We start from the raw sequence: 21,195 nt of genomic DNA, 5'->3' as shown, positions 1-21,195 counted from the left end.
AAAGGAGTTGGAAGATGGTAGAAAGTGCTGGAACAGGATTCACCAAAAAATGAAACAGAATGTTCTGGAAAGATGCATATTCATTAGGTAGGAAGGGTAATTAAGGTACTAAAGAAAGAAAGGTATATAAGAGGAAAAGGAATTGAGGATGGCGAGCCTCAGTGTGTCCACACTAGTAGGTGCAGTGGCGTGGGAGGGGCGGTGGGGCGGTCCGCCCTGGGTGCATGCCGCTGGGGGGTGTCGGCGCCTCGCTGGTTCCTTGCTCTCTCTGCCCCAGAACAGGTTACTTCCTGTTCCGGGGCAGAGAGAGCAAGGAACCAGCGAGGCGCCGACACCCCCCCAGCGGCGTGCTCTCGGCGGATTGGTCCGCCCACCCGCCCCTCACCGCCTTCCAGGTATGTTCTCGCGGGCGGGGGGGTGTTGCGCTACGGAGGGGGGAGGGTGCGTCGTGCTGCACCCGGGGGGGGGGGTGCGCAGCGGCGACCCGCCCCGGGTGTCAGCTGCCCTCGCGACGCCACTGAGTAGGTGGACATATTGACAGCTCCCAGGGAAAACTCTGTTTGTTTATTTGCTACATATTATACTCTATTGGGGTTTTTAAATTTTGTTTAATATCTGAATAATTACTTATTGGCTTATCTGACAATTTGAATAAACATTTATTAAGTCTAATACTTATTTAGTAGCCAGAGTTTTTTCTTGCCTGTCTCTGAGGCAAGGACAGGAGTACATTACGTATCAAAATGCCTATGAGGAAAGGCTAAAGAGGCCAGGGCTCTTCAGCTTAAAGAAGAGACAGCTGAGCGAAGAAACGATAGAGGTCTATAAAATACCGAGTGGAGAGGAACGGGTAGAGGCAAATCACTTGTTTACTCTTTCCAAAAATACAAGGACTAGGGGGTAAGCAATGATGCTAACTAGTAAACAAATCAGAGATACGTCTTCACTCAATATGTAAACAAACTCTAGACTTTGTTGCCAGAGAATGTGCAAAACAACAGTTAGTAACGTTTAAATTTCCTAAAAGAAAAATCCATAAGCTATTATTAAGATGGACTTGGGAAAATCCACTGCTTATTTCTGAGATAAGGAGAAAACAAATCTGTTTTACTCTTTTTGGGATCTTACCAGATACTTAGACCTGGATTGGCCACTGTTGGAAACAGGATACTGGGCTTAATGGTCTGTCAATCTGTCCCATTATAGCAATACTTACGTTCATATACCCTGCGATATCTGCAAATTTAACACAGCAGCTGATAGAGGCATTTTTACTATTTTGTATTGCAGGTCATGTGTTAATATGCAAATTAATGTCCTGCACCCATTCATGTTTAAAGTGGAAGCATTAAGCGCCTCCTAATTAAGAGGTGGAAATTGGACTTGCATTAGGCAGTTAGTACACAATAAATGCAGCACATTAACTGCCATATATTTTGCACGATACCTGTCTGCCTGTGCCACGCCCACTCACTGAAAAAGCACTTAACACTCTGTTTACCATATGCTGCAAAACTCCGCAAATGTAGCATAAACTGGGTTTAGTAAAAAAGGCCTTTACTTTCCACAGTATTTGTTCATTTACCACTTGTTTTTGATTGATGATCTACTTGCCATGTAAGCCATTTTATGCAGTTCCAAATTATGTTTCCACATGAAATATTTCACATTCCGGTCTGTATGAATCATTTTATGTTTTTCCAGGTGGCTATATTTCCATATGAAACATTTATCACATTCCGGTCTGTATGAATCATTTTATGCTTTTGTAGGTGGGTTTTCTGTCTGAAGAATTTATCACATTCAGAACACTTAAATGGTTTATATCCTGTATGAATCATTTCATGCTTCTGTAGGTTACTTTTCCGCCTGAAACATTTATTACATTCAGAGCATTTAAATGGCTTGTGTCCTGTATGAATCATTTCATGCTTGTGCAGGTTGCTTTTCTGACTGAAATACTTATCACATTCAGAACATCTAAATGGCTTGTCTCCTGTGTGCTTCATTTTATGCAGTTGTAAGCTTCGTTTTAATCTGTAACATTTATCACATTCAGAACATTTAAATGGTCTGTCTCCTGTGTGAACTGTTTTATGGTTTTGCAAGTCACTCTTCTGGCTGAAACTTTTATCACATTCAGAACATTGAAATGGTTTGTCTCCCGTATGATTCATTTGATGACGTTGCAAGTGGGCTTTTCTTTTGAAACATTTATCACATTCAGAACATTTAAATAGTTTTTCTTGGGAGATAGTGTCTGTAAATAGGTTAGTTTTTATACCTTGACAGTTATGACCCTCCGTCCTAAGCCTGGGTATATGGTGCTCACCAAAATGAGCATCTGTAGTGCAGTCTTCCCACAAATCAGCACTTTTAAAATGTCTCTCACCTTCTTTAGGTTCTTCAGTTTGTTCGAGCTTTGGACAGTGGCTGGAACTTCTATCTTTTCTGTTTGCTCTCTCTACTGTATGGGTTACTGCTTTCACCCTGGTCTGTGTTACAATACCGATACCTCCTTCACAGACAGCTGAAGGATCTAGGCTTTGTCTGGTGGGGTTTCTGTGTTTCCATTCTTTCCTCTGCTGCCCATCACATGTTCTCATTCTTTTATTATTGTTCCTAAATCTATCATCTGTTGGATAAAAATGAGAGTATGATCTTTAATTTTACTGGCTCTCAACCTTCTACTAAGGTGTCCAAATAATGCATCAAATTAAAGTAGACTACAATGTTCTATGTTCACTTTTACAATCTGCTTGAGGATTTTCAGGTAGGATTAAAAGGCCTCATAAATCACAGGGATATATCACTGCATCGTGATTCAGGTATTAGCCAATCCCTATTGTGATTGGAAATAATCACAGACCAAAAAACCCCCTCCTTCCTCAATATATGCTATAATATTTGTCAACCCAATATATAGAAAACATTTAACCTTTTTCTTTCTAGATTTTTAGCTTTTTTTTATAAATTCAAAAGCCAAATGACCAACAGTTCAGCAAGAGCAAATGTCATTCCACTTATCTTTGAGCTCAGCCGGTCCCGATATGCACCTGTTTCGCTGCTGCTTTTTCAAGGAACTGGAGCTGGGAACGTTACTGGTTGTCTTGCTGCTGTCTTCTGTCGGCACCGACAACCAGTAGCGTTCCCAGCTCCAGTCCCTTAAAAAAGCGTTACTTAAAGGGCTCCATTTCCAAGATATAGAGATTGCGGAATAAGGGAGAACAGTAACACGTCTGTGGGAGTCAGAGGAGGACCTAGGGCAGGGGTTAAGCAGCGACCAGTGGGAAGGCGTCTGGTATAGGATATCTAGTTTATCCACATCCGGACAGTTAATGAAAGATGGCTACTTCACCTGTTTCAGGCAGTTCTTCACTTGTGCCAGTGCTGGGCGGGTTTCCTCTTTCCTTAGATCCCTGGGGCTCAATCTTAAATCCCTCCTCCTTAAATCGGATTAAAATGTCAGGTTTGACATTAGGGGAGCCTGTTATAGAAAACAGTTACAATTGGATATATCTTTAAAGCTAGCAATCAGCATTAATTTTTTTTTAAACACAGATAACAATGTTTAAAAATATACATGTATAGAATCAGGAGCATTGCTACTGTATATTTGGCCCCAGCAGTTTTACGTTAGGGCTGCTACAGACGGTGCTTTTGTTCTAGCAAAAAAAGGTGTCAGTACTCATACGGAGCTGAAATTAGGGGGGGGGGGGGGGTGACTCTCCGTGGCTCCAACCCCACAAAAACCTCACCGAGCAAAGAAAAGGACTACAGATTACAAAAAAAAAAAAAACTTTGCAAATGTTGGATACTCAGAAAATAATTGATGCAGTTAAATTATAAAGCCTGGAAAATAATGACCCCTGACCCCACACGCTAGACCATCAAGGTGTTAAATATCATAATCAGCATTCTAAGAAGCCTTCCTCACACCATAATGGGTGTAGAGCAGAACTGGGACATTTCCCTCTAAAACTCACCATACAAAATAAATGTTGGAATTTTGGTGTCATCTCAATACCATAAATCCTTTCCTGCATCAGTTATCTGGTGAAGTTAATACAGAACCCCACAAGGAAGAAGTAGGGAATTATGAAATGACTTCCAGTCAAACAGATACTCAATAAAATTATGTTTATTATCCATCTGTTTGGCTGGAAGTTATTTGGTCATTCCCCACTTCTTCCTTGTGTGGTCTGGCTTACCGTAGGGGTTTTTCTCCCATATGTAATAAAGAACCCTACAAAAGTCACTCAAGACCTACAGAACGAATTAACTACACCTCAATGGCACCAACTTCCAAAAGTTATACAACGATCTACCAAGGAAAAAGCAGCACCATAAATACTGCAATGAGTCCTAGAACATTAATACATCTACCGGGAAAACTAAACCAGCCAGATTACAAAGAGGTCCTTTTACTAAGCTGCGGTAAAAAGTGGCTTGCGGTAGTGTAGGCGCGGGTTTTGGGCGCGCGTAGAACTATTTTTCAGCGCACGTACCAAAAATGCCTTTTTCAAAATTTTTTGCCAAAAACGGACGTGCAGCAAAATCAAAATCGCCGTGCATCCGTTTTGGGTGTCTGATCTTACCAAACGTAATTCTGGGTGTTCTCAAAGAAACGGTTTCAAATTATAAAATTAATAAATATAACAGAAACCTTCAAAATTAATTTAAACATAAATTATAACTCTCATTATTCATGTATAATATTTTTCTGGAATAAAATCCAATGAATTATAAAAAATGTTTTTATATATATATGTATTGTGCTCAGTTTTTGGTGTATTGCTGTGGACTTGATAATCCAAGCTTAGCAGGGACACCACCCTTACATCATGGCACATCCTACCTCCATCCTATTAATATTGTTCAATAGATGGGTAAAGTCTGATCTTACCGCCAGCCATAGACCTAGCGGTAAAGAATCTGCTCAGTAACGACCTGCGCGCGTCCAAAAAGAAAAATTATTTTTCAGACACGAGAAATGACCACAAAAGGCAGGCGGCAGTCGGGCAGTAAGTCCATTTTGGTGCGCGTAGAGCCTACCGCAGGTTACAAAAACGGAACGGGCCCAAAGTAACATAGAAAATGTCTGCAGATAAAAAACCTGCACAGTCCATCCAGTCTGACATCCAATTAACAGCGATGATTAGCTAGTTATACAATTAAATTATACACATTGTTATAGAATAATCTTCGGATTCCACACAGATGTTCAAGCGCCATATACAGAATCCGGGGGTATATTCCTATGGGCATCTTAGCGTTTAGTGCGAGCTAAATCCACTTGCACGCCTTTGTAAAAGGGGCCCTAAATCACAGAATGTGCTGCTGGAAGGGAGAACCAGTGGCGTAGCGAGGGCAGCTGACACCCGGGGCGGGTCGCCGATGCACCCCCCCCCCCCCGGGTGCAGCACGATGCACCATCCCCCCTCCGGAGCGCACCCCCCCCCTTCTGGAGCGCGCACTTACTTGGAAAACGGGGTGGGAGGGTCGAACCGCCCTGAGTGCATGTCGCTGGGAGCTGCATCGGCTCCGCTGGTTCCCTGCTCTCTCTGCCCCGGAACAGGAAGTAACCTGTTCCGGGGCAGAGGGAGCAGGGACCCAGCGGAGCCGACACCCCCCCAGCGGCGTGCACCCGGGGCTGACCGCCACACCGCTCCCCCCCTTCCTATGCCAGTGGGGAGAACCCCACCCCCCCTTAATTTTTTTTCTAGTATTTGTTATGTGTTTTTTTCGGATCGTAAATTGTATTTTAATTCTATTAATCTTTTTGGTCTGGTTGTTATTTATTGTCTTTACTTGTTGGATATTGTTTATATTTCATGTTCTCTGTTCTATCATTTGTCTGGAGTTCATAAGGCAGTTTTAGTATTCTAAATAATAAAAAGTCAATTTTATACTTGCCTGTTCCAGGAGGGTGAATCTGTTTAGAGGTTTCCGATTCAGGATGAGCCAGGAAGGGAAGATTTTTCTCTTGTTTAATGCTCAGTGAGAACACGGACGTTACAACTGGAAACCCTGTGATGAGAAATCAAACATGTCTAGAAGGATTCAGTGAGCCCTAATAGTATTATATTAAGAAATGAATTTCAAGTTTCCACATTTTTGATGTAAATGGCCCATCTCCTATGATTTGAAAATGTAAAAACCCTTTAACTCTAAAACATGTGCTTACTTATGCTGGGCTCATTCTTGTTTTCTTTCGCCTCCCACTCACAGTGTTGGGTGAAATATTTCTCATCTTCATATTTAATCTTGAATATAACATCAGGATTAAGAATTGAATAGCCTGTCAATAACAAACAGAAAATTTACATTTTAAAATTACATTAGCACAAAGCCCTGGGGGTTTCGACTCTTTCCTTTTTGATGGGGCAATATGAGAATGTGTTCATGCAGGTGTGTATTTTCGTGACGAAGGGGCCCTTTTATTAAAGAGTGGTAGAGCTACTAAATGGCTCACAGTAGTTGCCGTTGGACTTAGCATAATAGACGAGTTTTAAGTTTCATGGACCTGCCATCTGGGATTTTTCCAGCCCTAACAAAATGGAAGCACCCAATAGTAAATGTCATGATTTTATTACGTATATTTCTGATGCGATCCGCTTAGCTGCAAGCAGAATAGACATTTTTAAATAAATAAACAATCCTTATAAATGATATGCTGCTGAAACCACTGCTGAAAAATTCAGGTTTAGAGTAGACACTAACCCCTTAGAATGTAAGAAAAGTCATGCTGAATCAGATGAATCCTACAATATGTTTGTGGACAGTAGGTGACAATAATAAGAATATTTACCTTGCGATATCAGGAAGTTGTGAATCGCCTTGATGACCTTCTCGTAAAGCTCCTTCTGCCGTTCTCCCAGAATGTCCCACTCCACTTCCAAGAAATAAGCAGCGACATCAATGAACGAGACCAAGGCCTGTGTAAAGATAACGAAAGTTATTTAAGTCCATTTGTATCATATTCTCCTACGGTTCAATTTCTATCCTTTTACTGGCTGCAGATTGAAGATCAGAGTTCAAACTGTTCCACAACATTCATAAAGAATCCAAGAACTTAAAAGAAACATAATAAGATATTAAATGATGGCAGATAAAGACCTGCATGGTTCACCTGGCTACGAATAGCAGAGGCCTGTATACCACAGCTTAAGAAGTCAAGTTATATAGAATATGCTGAGCATCTCTCCACACGAACAAATTTGGTCACATCCATTTAGGCCATGTTTTACCTAGTGTAAATCCCAACACCTAAATTATGTGCCTAATAATGGACATAGATTGGAGAAACGCACGCCCATGCACGCCCCCTTTTCAAAAATGCAACTACGAATTTAGGCGCACCACGTTACAGAATACACTTAGCGAGTTGTGTACGCAAGACAACTAATACCAAGTAATGCCGTTAATTGCTTAACATCCAATTAACAGTGGTGATTAGCTAAACAATTAAGAGGAAGCTTAAGAAGAACTACCAGCCACAGACCCTAAAACTCCAAAGCTTCTGATTCTGCTCTCTGATCATAGAAGCCTGGGCAGACTTGAAGAATCAGTTACAGACTATCACTGGCTCATGTGAAACCAGACTGAATACCTGAATCAAAAAGTGTACCACATTTAGGAGACGAAGACTGAAAGCGCTATAAATTTGGGTCTTTTATTATTATTCTTTGGGACAATATCTTTTCCATAGCGTCCCACAGATCAATCCAGAGACTTGTGGGTTATGTCCCTCTACCAGCAGGTGGAGACAGAGAGAACCTCAGAGGCTTACTATATGTGGTCATATGCAGCCACCTTAACTTCAGAATTCTATCTAGAAGGTGGATGGTCATAAAAGTGCAGCTCTGGATTGATTGGTTCCTGGCCTGGTCCCCTGGGTCTAGTTGAGCTTCCGGGGTCTGAGGTGTCCCAGACTGAAAGCTCTATAAATTCAGGACTTTAATTACTATTCTTTGGGTCAATATCTTTTATTTCCTAGCACATGGACTTCCATGAAGTAGTCTCCACCGAGGATTGGTCAATCTGCTTTTCATCCGGTTCCGCAGGTTTCAAGATCTTCATATATGCAGATGACATCACTATTTACTTCCCTTTCAGTAAACACATTTCTGAAATCTTACACCAAATAAAACTAGGCCTTGACCTCATGGAATCTTGGCCATCTGAATTCAGATTGAAACTCAAACAGGGACAAAATGAAATTTCTGCTCATTACTAACCCGTGTGATTCCACTTCCTTCAATTCATTTACCATTGATCAAACTTTCTATCCTATAGAACCACTCTGAAGATCTTTGATGTTATCACTGATCATCAGCTCACGTTTGTACATGTCTCCCAGGTCATTTCCAAATCATTCAGAACCTTCTGGAAGCTTAAGCCCATCAGGCCCTACTTTACATCTGGAACCCTTAGACCACTGTTTCCCAAGTCCGGTCCTGGAGTACCCCTTGCCAGTCAGGTTTTCAGGATACCCACAATGACTATGGTAAAATTAGGTTTCATACCTGATAATTTTCTTTCCATTAATCATAGCTGATCAATCCATAGACTGGTGGGTTGTGTCCATCTACCAGCGGGTGGAGATAGAGAGCAATCCTTTTGCCTCCCTATATGTGGTCATGTGCTGCCGGAAACTCCTCAGTATGTCGATATCCAAGCTCCATACGCAGGACTCAGCACTTAGAGAATTACACCCACAAAGGGACACTCTGCCCAGCTCACCACCGCCGAAACGGGGGAGGGGAATTAACCCAGCTCATCCCCACACAAGTGGGGGAGGGGAATCCGTCCAGCTCATCCCCGCGGAGCGGGGGAGGGACACCACACCCGCCGATGCGGGGGGATCTGGCTTATCCTGCAACCGCAACCGCGGGAGGAGCTGACTGACCCTAACACCGCTGAAGCGGGAGGGGTACAAAACTGCCCTACAGCCGCACGAAGCGGGAGGGAGTGCCGGCAGAATTTATGTCTCAATCCAGCCCCGTAAAACGGAGGGGAGAGGAATGCAGCAGCTCACTGTAACACAAACTCGTCTCAACTCTTGAAGAATCCATTGAAAAAACTTGAACACGAAGTCCTCCTGAACTGAAGACTAAACTTGCACCTGAAATGCAACCAGAATATAAACAGTACAGATATCTGGGAGGGGCTATGGATTGATCAGCTATGATTAATGGAAAGAAAATTATCAGGTATGAAACCTAATTTTACCTTCCATTTCATCATGCTGATCAATCCATAGACTGGTGGGATGTACCGAAGCAGTACTCACCCAGGGCGGGACATTGAAATCCCTGACCGCAAGACTGAAGCTCCAAACCGGGCCTCCGCCCGAGCAGCCACAGCCAAGCGGTAATGCCTGGAGAAGGTGTGAGCCGACGCCCAAGTTGCCGCCTTGCAAATCTCTTCCAAGGAGACGGACCCGGCCTCTGCCATCGAGGCCGCCTGAGCTCTAGTGGAGTGAGCCTTCAGCTGGATAGGCGGCACCTTCCCCGCGGCCACATAAGCCACTGCAATGGCTTCCTTGACCCATCTTGCCACTGTAGGCTTAGCAGCCTGCAGACCCTTACGAGGACCTGCAAACAGGACAAACAGATGATCCGACTTCCGGAAATCATTGGTCACTTCCAAGTATCTGATGATGACTCGTCTCAAATCTAGATATCTGAGAGCAGAGTATTCCTCTGGGTAGTCCTCTCTACGAAAGGACGGGAGACAGAGCTGCTGATTCACATGGAAGCGAGAAACAATCTTGGGCAGGAAGGAAGGCACTGTGCGAATAGTCACTCCTGCCTCAGTGAACTGTAGAAAAGGCTCTCGACATGAGAGCGCCTGGAGCTCGGAAACTCTTCTGGCTGAAGTGATAGCCACCAAAAAGACTGCTTTCAACGTCAGGTCTTTCAGAGATGCCCTTGACAAGGGTTCAAAAGGCGGCTTCTGCAAGGCTCTTAGCACCAGATTGAGATTCCACGCAAGCACCACTGAGTGCAGAGGAGGGCGCAGGTGATTAACTCCCTTGAGAAAGCGCACCACATCTGGCTGCGAAGCCAGGGAAGCACCCTTCAGGCGACCCCTGAAGCAAGCCAGAGCCGCAATCTGGACTTTAAGGGAACTGAGCGACAGGCCTTTCTCCAGACCTTCTTGCAGGAACGCCAACACTGAAGAAATTGGAGCAGTGAAGGGAGAAAGTGAGCCTGCTTCACACCACGCTGCAAAAGTACGCCAAATCCTGGCGTAAGCAGTAGAAGTAGAGCGCTTCCTCGCTCTCAGCATAGTGGCGATGACCATGTCTGAGAAGCCCTTCTTCCTCAGACGCTGCCGCTCAATAGCCAGGCCGTAAGACCAAAGGGGGAGGGATCCTCCATCACCACGGGACCCTGATGCAACAGGCCCTGCTCCGCTGGCAGTCGCAGAGGTTCGTCCACTGAGAGCCTGATCAAGTCCGCATACCAGGGACGTCTGGGCCAGTCCGGACCCACCAGGATTACCCGGCCCGGATGCTTTGCCACCCGGTCTAGCACCCTGCCCAACATGTAACAAAATCAGTGGTGTAACCTTTTGTTGGATTATCCATGTGAACATGATTGGAGGGCATGAAAAGAAACTATCTCAAGAGCCCAATGGAGAGAAAGACCCCAACCCAATTGGATAATTACAATATACATTATATAATATATAATATGAATGGGGTCAGTCTCTTTATGTCTCTCCCCCACCCTGGAGGCAAATGCCTGGTGGAGGTGTGTATCCCAGATTAGATAAATGGCAAGTTAAGCTCTTTCTATGTGGGGCCACACAAGTGGTGAAGGTGTATGTCACAGGAGAAAAGCAGGAAGCTAAGCAGGTGACCCCTGGTCAGCTATTGGTTGGGGTACCTGGTGGAGCAAAATCAGTGGTGTAACAAAATCAGTGGTGTAACCTTTTGTTGGATTATCCATGTGAACATGATTGGAGGGCATGAAAAGAAACTATCTCAAGAGCCCAATGGAGAGAAAGACCCCAACCCAATTGGATAATTACAATATACAATATATAATATGAATGGGGTCAGTCTCTTTATGTCTCTCCCCCACCCTGGAGGCAAATGCCTGGTGGAGGTGTGTATCCCAGATTAGATAAATGGCAAGTTAAGCTCTCTCTATGCAGGGCCACACAAGTGGTGAAGGTGTATGTCACAGGAGAAAAGCAGGAAGCTAAGCAGGTGACCCCTGGTCAGCTATTGGTTGGGGTACCTGGTGGAGCAAAATCAGTGGTGTAACCTTTTGTTGGATTATCCATGTGAACATGATTGGAGGGCATGAAAAGAAACTATCTCAAGAGCCCAATGGAGAGAAAGACCCCAACCCAATTGGATAATTACAATATACATTATATAATATATAATATGAATGGGGTCAGTCTCTTTATGTCTCTCCCCCACCCTGGAGGCAAATGCCTGGTGGAGGTGTGTATCCCAGATTAGATAAATGGCAAGTTAAGCTCTCTCTATGCAGGGCCACACAAGTGGTGAAGGTGTATGTCACAGGAGAAAAGCAGGAAGCTAAGCAGGTGACCCCTGGTCAGCTATTGGATGGGGTACCTGGTGGAGCAAAATCAGTGGTGTAACAAAATCAGTGGTGTAACCTTTTGTTGGATTATCCATGTGAACATGATTGGAGGGCATGAAAAGAAACTATCTCAAGAGCCCAATGGAGAGAAAGACCCCAACCCAATTGGATAATTACAATATACATTATATAATATAATATGAATGGGGTCAGTCTCTTTATGTCTCTCCCCCACCCTGGAGGCAAATGCCTGGTGGAGGTGTGTATCCCAGATTAGATAAATGGCAAGTTAAGCTCTCTCTATGCAGGGCCACACAAGTGGTGAAGGTGTATGTCACAGGAGAAAAGCAGGAAGCTAAGCAGGTGCACCCCTGGTCAGCCATTGGATGGGGTACCTGGTGGAGCAAAATCAGTGGTGTAACCTTTTGTTGGATTATCCATGTGAACGTGATTGGAGGGCATGAAAAGAAACTATCTCAAGAGCCCAATGGAGAGAAAGACCCCAACCCAATTGGATAATTACAATATACATTATATAATATAATATGAATGGGGTCAGTCTCTTTATGTCTCTCCCCCACCCTGGAGGCAAATGCCTGGTGGAGGTGTGTATCCCAGATTAGATAAATGGCAAGTTAAGCTCTATCTATGTGGGGCCACACAAGTGGTGAAGGTGTATGTCACAGGAGAAAAGCAGGAAGCTAAGCAGGTGACCCCTGGTCAGCTATTGGTTGGGGTACCTGGTGGAGCAAAATCACTGGTGTAACAAAATCAGTGGTGTAACCTTTTGTTGGATTATCCATGTGAACATGATTGGAGGGCATGAAAAGAAACTATCTCAAGAGCCCAATGGAGAGAAAGACCCCAACCCAATTGGATAATTACAATATACATTATATAATATATAATATGAATGGGGTCAGTCTCTTTATGTCTCTCCCCCACCCTGGAGGCAAATGCCTGGTGGAGGTGTGTATCCCAGATTAGATAAATGGCAAGTTAAGCTCTCTCTATGCAGGGCCACACAAGTGGTGAAGGTGTATGTCACAGGAGAAAAGCAGGAAGCTAAGCAGGTGACCCCTGGTCAGCTATTGGTTGGGGTACCTGGTGGAGCAAAATCAGTGGTGTAACCTTTTGTTGGATTATCCATGTGAACATGATTGGAGGGCATGAAAAGAAACTATCTCAAGAGCCCAATGGAGAGAAAGACCCCAACCCAATTGGATAATTACAATATACATTATATAATATATAATATGAATGGGGTCAGTCTCTTTATGTCTCTCCCCCACCCTGGAGGCAAATGCCTGGTGGAGGTGTGTATCCCAGATTAGATAAATGGCAAGTTAAGCTCTCTCTATGCAGGGCCACACAAGTGGTGAAGGTGTATGTCACAGGAGAAAAGCAGGAAGCTAAGCAGGTGCACCCCTGGTCAGCCATTGGATGGGGTACCTGGTGGAGCAAAATCAGTGGTGTAACCTTTTGTTGGATTATCCATGTGAACATGATTGGAGGGCATGAAAAGAAACTATCTCAAGAGCCCAATGGAGAGAAAGACCCCAACCCAATTGGATAATTACAATATACATTATATAATATATAATATGAATGGGGTCAGTCTCTTTATGTCTCTCCCCCACCCTGGAGGCAAATGCCTGGTGGAGGTGTGTATCCCAGATTAGATAAATGGCAAGTTAAGCTCTTTCTATGTGGGGCCACACAAGTGGTGAAGGTGTATGTCACAGGAGAGAAGCAGGAAGCTAAGCAGGTGCACCCCTGGTCAGCCATTGGATGGGGTACCTGGTGGAGCAAAATCAGTGGTGGAACAAAATCAGTAGTGTAACCTTTTGTTGGATTATCCATGTGAACATGATTGGAGGGCATGAAAAGAAACTATCTCAGGAGCCCAATGGATAGAAAGACCCCTACCCAATTGGATAATTACAATATATAATATGCAATGGGGTAAGTCTCTTTATGTCTCTCCCCCACCCTGGAGGCAAATGCCTGGTGGAGGTGTGTATCCCAGATTAGATAAATGGCAAGTTAAGCTCTCTCTATGCAGGGCCACACAAGTGGTGAAGGTGTATGTCACAGGAGAAAAGCAGGAAGCTAAGCAGGTGCACCCCTGGTCAGCCATTGGATGGGGTACCTGGTGGAGCAAAATCAGTGGTGTAACCTTTTGTTGGATTATCCATGTGAACGTGATTGGAGGGCATGAAAAGAAACTATCTCAAGAGCCCAATGGAGAGAAAGACCCCAACCCAATTGGATAATTACAATATACATTATATAATATATAATATGAATGGGGTCAGTCTCTTTATGTCTCTCCCCCACCCTGGAGGCAAATGCCTGGTGGAGGTGTGTATCCCAGATTAGATAAATGGCAAGTTAAGCTCTCTCTATGCAGGGCCACACAAGTGGTGAAGGTGTATGTCACAGGAGAAAAGCAGGAAGCTAAGCAGGTGACCCCTGGTCAGCTATTGGATGGGGTACCTGGTGGAGCAAAATCACTGGTGTAACAAAATCAGTGGTGTAACCTTTTGTTGGATTATCCATGTGAACATGATTGGAGGGCATGAAAAGAAACTATCTCAAGAGCCCAATGGAGAGAAAGACCCCAACCCAATTGGATAATTACAATATACATTATATAATATATAATATGAATGGGGTCAGTCTCTTTATGTCTCTCCCCCACCCTGGAGGCAAATGCCTGGTGGAGGTGTGTATCCCAGATTAGATAAATGGCAAGTTAAGCTCTCTCTATGCAGGGCCACACAAGTGGTGAAGGTGTATGTCACAGGAGAAAAGCAGGAAGCTAAGCAGGTGACCCCTGGTCAGCTATTGGTTGGGGTACCTGGTGGAGCAAAATCACTGGTGTAACCTTTTGTTGGATTATCCATGTGAACATGATTGGAGGGCATGAAAAGAAACTATCTCAAGAGCCCAATGGAGAGAAAGACCCCAACCCAATTGGATAATTACAATATACATTATATAATATATAATATGAATGGGGTCAGTCTCTTTATGTCTCTCCCCCACCCTGGAGGCAAATGCCTGGTGGAGGTGTGTATCCCAGATTAGATAAATGGCAAGTTAAGCTCTCTCTATGCAGGGCCACACAAGTGGTGAAGGTGTATGTCACAGGAGAAAAGCAGGAAGCTAAGCAGGTGACCCCTGGTCAGCTATTGGTTGGGGTACCTGGTGGAGCAAAATCAGTGGTGTAACCTTTTGTTGGATTATCCATGTGAACAGTGATTGGAGGGCATGAAAAGAAACTATCTCAAGAGCCCAATGGAGAGAAAGACCCCAACCCAATTGGATAATTACAATATACATTATATAATATATAATATGAATGGGGTCAGTCTCTTTATGTCTCTCCCCCACCCTGGAGGCAAATGCCTGGTGGAGGTGTGTATCCCAGATTAGATAAATGGCAAGTTAAGCTCTCTCTATGCAGGGCCACACAAGTGGTGAAGGTGTATGTCACAGGAGAAAAGCAGGAAGCTAAGCAGGTGACCCCTGGTCAGCTATTGGTTGGGGTACCTGGTGGAGCAAAATCACTGGTGTAACAAATCAGTGGTGTAACCTTTTGTTGGATTATCCATGTGAACATGATTGGAGGGCATGAAAAGAAACTATCTCAAGAGCCCAATGGAGAGAAAGACCCCAACCCAATTGGATAATTACAATATACATTATATAATATATAATATGAATGGGGTCAGTCTCTTTATGTCTCTCCCCCACCCTGGAGGCAAATGCCTGGTGGAGGTGTGTATCCCAGATTAGATAAATGGCAAGTTAAGCTCTCTCTATGCAGGGCCACACAAGTGGTGAAGGTGTATGTCACAGGAGAAAAGCAGGAAGCTAAGCAGGTGACCCCTGGTCAGCTATTGGTTGGGGTACCTGGTGGAGCAAAATCAGTGGTGTAACCTTTTGTTGGATTATCCATGTGAACATGATTGGAGGGCATGAAAAGAAACTATCTCAAGAGCCCAATGGAGAGAAAGACCCCAACCCAATTGGATAATTACAATATACATTATATAATATATAATATGAATGGGGTCAGTCTCTTTATGTCTCTCCCCCACCCTGGAGGCAAATGCCTGGTGGAGGTGTGTATCCCAGATTAGATAAATGGCAAGTTAAGCTCTCTCTATGCAGGGCCACACAAGTGGTGAAGGTGTATGTCACAGGAGAAAAGCAGGAAGCTAAGCAGGTGACCCCTGGTCAGCTATTGGTTGGGGTACCTGGTGGAGCAAAATCAGTGGTGTAACCTTTTGTTGGATTATCCATGTGAACGTGATTGGAGGGCATGAAAAGAAACTATCTCAAGAGCCCAATGGAGAGAAAGACCCCAACCCAATTGGATAATTACAATATACATTATATAATATATAATATGAATGGGGTCAGTCTCTTTATGTCTCTCCCCCACCCTGGAGGCAAATGCCTGGTGGAGGTGTGTATCCCAGATTAGATAAATGGCAAGTTAAGCTCTCTCTATGCAGGGCCACACAAGTGGTGAAGGTGTATGTCACAGGAGAAAGCAGGAAGCTAAGCAGGTGCACCCCTGGTCAGCCATTGGATGGGCTACCTGGTGGAGCAAAATCAGTGGTGTAACAAAATCAGTAGTGTAACCTTTTGTTGGATTATCCATGTGAACATGATTGGAGGGCATGAAAAGAAACTATCTCAGGAGCCCAATGGATAGAAAGACCCCTACCCAATTGGATAATTACAATATATAATATGCAATGGGGTAAGTCTCTTTATGTCTCTCCCCCACCCTGGAGGCAAATGCCTGGTGGAGGTGTGTATCCCAGATTAGATAAATGGCAAGTTAAGCTCTCTCTATGCAGGGCCACACAAGTGGTGAAGGTGTATGTCACAGGAGAAAAGCAGGAAGCTAAGCAGGTGCACCCCTGGTCAACCATTGGATGGGGTACCTGGTGGAGCAAAATCACTGGTGTAACCTTTTGTTGGATTATCCATGTGAACGTGATTGGAGGGCATGAAAAGAAACTATCTCAAGAGCCCAATGGAGAGAAAGACCCCAACCCAATTGGATAATTACAATATACATTATATAATATATAATATGAATGGGGTCAGTCTCTTTATGTCTCTCCCCCACCCTGGAGGCAAATGCCTGGTGGAGGTGTGTATCCCAGATTAGATAAATGGCAAGTTAAGCTCTCTCTATGCAGGGCCACACAAGTGGTGAAGGTGTATGTCACAGGAGAAAAGCAGGAAGCTAAGCAGGTGACCCCTGGTCAGCTATTGGTTGGGGTACCTGGTGGAGCAAAATCAGTGGTGTAACCTTTTGTTGGATTATCCATGTGAACATGATTGGAGGGCATGAAAAGAAACTATCTCAAGAGCCCAATGGAGAGAAAGACCCCAACCCAATTGGATAATTACAATATACATTATATAATATATAATATGAATGGGGTCAGTCTCTTTATGTCTCTCCCCCACCCTGGAGGCAAATGCCTGGTGGAGGTGTGTATCCCAGATTAGATAAATGGCAAGTTAAGCTCTCTCTATGCAGGGCCACACAAGTGGTGAAGGTGTATGTCACAGGAGAAAAGCAGGAAGCTAAGCAGGTGACCCCTGGTCAGCTATTGGTTGGGGTACCTGGTGGAGCAAAATCAGTGGTGTAACCTTTTGTTGGATTATCCATGTGAACGTGATTGGAGGGCATGAAAAGAAACTATCTCAAGAGCCCAATGGAGAGAAAGACCCCAACCCAATTGGATAATTACAATATACATTATATAATATATAATATGAATGGGGTCAGTCTCTTTATGTCTCTCCCCCACCCTGGAGGCAAATGCCTGGTGGAGGTGTGTATCCCAGATTAGATAAATGGCAAGTTAAGCTCTATCTATGTGGGGCCACACAAGTGGTGAAGGTGTATGTCACAGGAGAAAAGCAGGAAGCTAAGCAGGTGACCCCTGGTCAGCTATTGGATGGGGTACCTGGTGGAGCAAAATCACTGGTGTAACAAAATCAGTGGTGTAACCTTTTGTTGGATTATCCATGTGAACATGATTGGAGGGCATGAAAAGAAACTATCTCAAGAGCCCAATGGAGAGAAAGACCCCAACCCAATTGGATAATTACAATATACATTATATAATATAATATGAATGGGGTCAGTCTCTTTATGTCTCTCCCCCACCCTGGAGGCAAATGCCTGGTGGAGGTGTGTATCCCAGATTAGATAAATGGCAAGTTAAGCTCTCTCTATGCAGGGCCACACAAGTGGTGAAGGTGTATGTCACAGGAGAAAAGCAGGAAGCTAAGCAGGTGACCCCTGGTCAGCTATTGGTTGGGGTACCTGGTGGAGCAAAATCAGTGGTGTAACCTTTTGTTGGATTATCCATGTGAACGTGATTGGAGGGCATGAAAAGAAACTATCTCAAGAGCCCAATGGAGAGAAAGACCCCAACCCAATTGGATAATTACAATATACATTATATAATATATAATATGAATGGGGTCAGTCTCTTTATGTCTCTCCCCCACCCTGGAGGCAAATGCCTGGTGGAGGTGTGTATCCCAGATTAGATAAATGGCAAGTTAAGCTCTATCTATGTGGGGCCACACAAGTGGTGAAGGTGTATGTCACAGGAGAAAAGCAGGAAGCTAAGCAGGTGACCCCTGGTCAGCTATTGGTTGGGGTACCTGGTGGAGCAAAATCACTGGTGTAACAAAATCAGTGGTGTAACCTTTTGTTGGATTATCCATGTGAACGTGATTGGAGGGCATGAAAAGAAACTATCTCAAGAGCCCAATGGAGAGAAAGACCCCAACCCAATTGGATAATTACAATATACATTATATAATATATAATATGAATGGGGTCAGTCTCTTTATGTCTCTCCCCCACCCTGGAGGCAAATGCCTGGTGGAGGTGTGTATCCCAGATTAGATAAATGGCAAGTTAAGCTCTCTCTATGCAGGGCCACACAAGTGGTGAAGGTGTATGTCACAGGAGAAAAGCAGGAAGCTAAGCAGGTGACCCCTGGTCAGCTATTGGTTGGGGTACCTGGTGGAGCAAAATCAGTGGTGTAACCTTTTGTTGGATTATCCATGTGAACATGATTGGAGGGCATGAAAAGAAACTATCTCAAGAGCCCAATGGAGAGAAAGACCCCAACCCAATTGGATAATTACAATATACATTATATAATATATAATATGAATGGGGTCAGTCTCTTTATGTCTCTCCCCCACCCTGGAGGCAAATGCCTGGTGGAGGTGTGTATCCCAGATTAGATAAATGGCAAGTTAAGCTCTCTCTATGCAGGGCCACACAAGTGGTGAAGGTGTATGTCACAGGAGAAAAGCAGGAAGCTAAGCAGGTGACCCCTGGTCAGCTATTGGTTGGGGTACCTGGTGGAGCAAAATCAGTGGTGTAACAAAATCAGTGGTGTAACCTTTTGTTGGATTATCCATGTGAACATGATTGGAGGGCATGAAAAGAAACTATCTCAAGAGCCCAATGGAGAGAAAGACCCCAACCCAATTGGATAATTACAATATACATTATATAATATAATATGAATGGGGTCAGTCTCTTTATGTCTCTCCCCCACCCTGGAGGCAAATGCCTGGTGGAGGTGTGTATCCCAGATTAGATAAATGGCAAGTTAAGCTCTCTCTATGCAGGGCCACACAAGTGGTGAAGGTGTATGTCACAGGAGAAAAGCAGGAAGCTAAGCAGGTGACCCCTGGTCAGCTATTGGTTGGGGTACCTGGTGGAGCAAAATCATGGTGTAATCAGTGTAACCTTTTGTTGGATTATCCATGTGAACATGATTGGAGGGCATGAAAAGAAACTATCTCAAGAGCCCAATGGAGAGAAAGACCCCAACCCAATTGGATAATTACAATATACATTATATAATATATAATATGAATGGGGTCAGTCTCTTTATGTCTCTCCCCCACCCTGGAGGCAAATGCCTGGTGGAGGTGTGTATCCCAGATTAGATAAATGGCAAGTTAAGCTCTCTCTATGCAGGGCCACACAAGTGGTGAAGGTGTATGTCACAGGAGAAAAGCAGGAAGCTAAGCAGGTGACCCCTGGTCAGCTATTGGTTGGGGTACCTGGTGGAGCAAAATCAGTGGTGTAACCTTTTGTTGGATTATCCATGTGAACATGATTGGAGGGCATGAAAAGAAACTATCTCAAGAGCCCAATGGAGAGAAAGACCCCAACCCAATTGGATAATTACAATATACATTATATAATATATAATATGAATGGGGTCAGTCTCTTTATGTCTCTCCCCCACCCTGGAGGCAAATGCCTGGTGGAGGTGTGTATCCCAGATTAGATAAATGGCAAGTTAAGCTCTCTCTATGCAGGGCCACACAAGTGGTGAAGGTGTATGTCACAGGAGAAAAGCAGGAAGCTAAGCAGGTGACCCCTGGTCAACCATTGGATGGGGTACCTGGTGGAGCAAAATCAGTGGTGTAACAAAATCAGTGGTGTAACCTTTTGTTGGATTATCCATGTGAACATGATTGGAGGGCATGAAAAGAAACTATCTCAGGAGCCCAATGGAGAGAAAGACCCCAACCCAATTGGATAATTACAATATACATTATATAATATATAATATGAATGGGGTCAGTCTCTTTATGTCTCTCCCCCACCCTGGAGGCAAATGCCTGGTGGAGGTGTGTATCCCAGATTAGATAAATGGCAAGTTAAGCTCTCTCTATGCAGGGCCACACAAGTGGTGAAGGTGTATGTCACAGGAGAAAAGCAGGAAGCTAAGCAGGTGCACCCCCAGTCAGCCATTGGATGGGCTACCTGGTGGAGCAAAATCAGTGGTGTAACAAAATCAGTGGTGTAACCTTTTGTTGGATTATCCATGTGAACGTGATTGGAGGGCATGAAAAGAAACTATCTCAGGAGCCCAATGGATAGAAAGACCACAACCCAATTGGATAATTAGAATATACAATATATAATATGAATGGGGTCAGTCTCTTTATGTCTCTCCCCCACCCTGGAGGCAAATGCCTGGTGGAGGTGTGTATCCCAGATTAGATAAATGGCAAGTTAAGCTCTATCTATGCAGGGCCACACAAGTGGTGAAGGTGTATGTCACAGGAGAAAAGCAGGAAGCTAAGCAGGTGACCCCTGGTCAGCTATTGGTTGGGGTACCTGGTGGAGCAAAATCAGTGGTGTAACCTTTTGTTGGATTATCCATGTGAACATGATTGGAGGGCATGAAAAGAAACTATCTCAAGAGCCCAATGGAGAGAAAGACCCCAACCCAATTGGATAATTACAATATACATTATATAATATATAATATGAATGGGGTCAGTCTCTTTATGTCTCTCCCCCACCCTGGAGGCAAATGCCTGGTGGAGGTGTGTATCCCAGATTAGATAAATGGCAAGTTAAGCTCTCTCTATGCAGGGCCACACAAGTGGTGAAGGTGTATGTCACAGGAGAAAAGCAGGAAGCTAAGCAGGTGACCCCTGGTCAGCTATTGGTTGGGGTACCTGGTGGAGCAAAATCAGTGGTGTAACCTTTTGTTGGATTATCCATGTGAACATGATTGGAGGG

At 44.2% G+C, this 21,195-nt stretch overlaps 1 protein-coding gene across 1 annotated transcript in view; it reads right to left on the bottom strand.

Annotated features, from left to right (window-relative positions):
• Nucleotides 1-1,445: 1,445 nt before the first annotated feature.
• LOC115466429 (zinc finger protein 510-like) overlaps nt 1,446-21,195 on the bottom strand; it is a 35,886-nt gene continuing 16,136 nt past the window's right edge. The window contains exons 2-6 of the mRNA XM_030197648.1: nt 6,812-6,938; nt 6,188-6,301; nt 5,917-6,030; nt 3,359-3,487; nt 1,446-2,635 (exon numbers count right to left, since the gene is read on the bottom strand). Of these exons, the coding sequence (XP_030053508.1) occupies nt 1,686-2,635; nt 3,359-3,487; nt 5,917-6,030; nt 6,188-6,301; nt 6,812-6,938 (1,434 nt within the window). The 3' untranslated portion in view covers nt 1,446-1,685. The remainder of the gene's footprint in view (nt 2,636-3,358; nt 3,488-5,916; nt 6,031-6,187; nt 6,302-6,811; nt 6,939-21,195) is intronic.

This window comes from Microcaecilia unicolor, chromosome 3, assembly GCF_901765095.1.
Source record: "Microcaecilia unicolor chromosome 3, aMicUni1.1, whole genome shotgun sequence".
NCBI lineage: Eukaryota > Metazoa > Chordata > Amphibia > Gymnophiona > Siphonopidae > Microcaecilia > Microcaecilia unicolor.
Note: the sequence above shows the minus strand (reverse complement) of the source record. Positions and strands in the feature narration are given on the sequence as shown.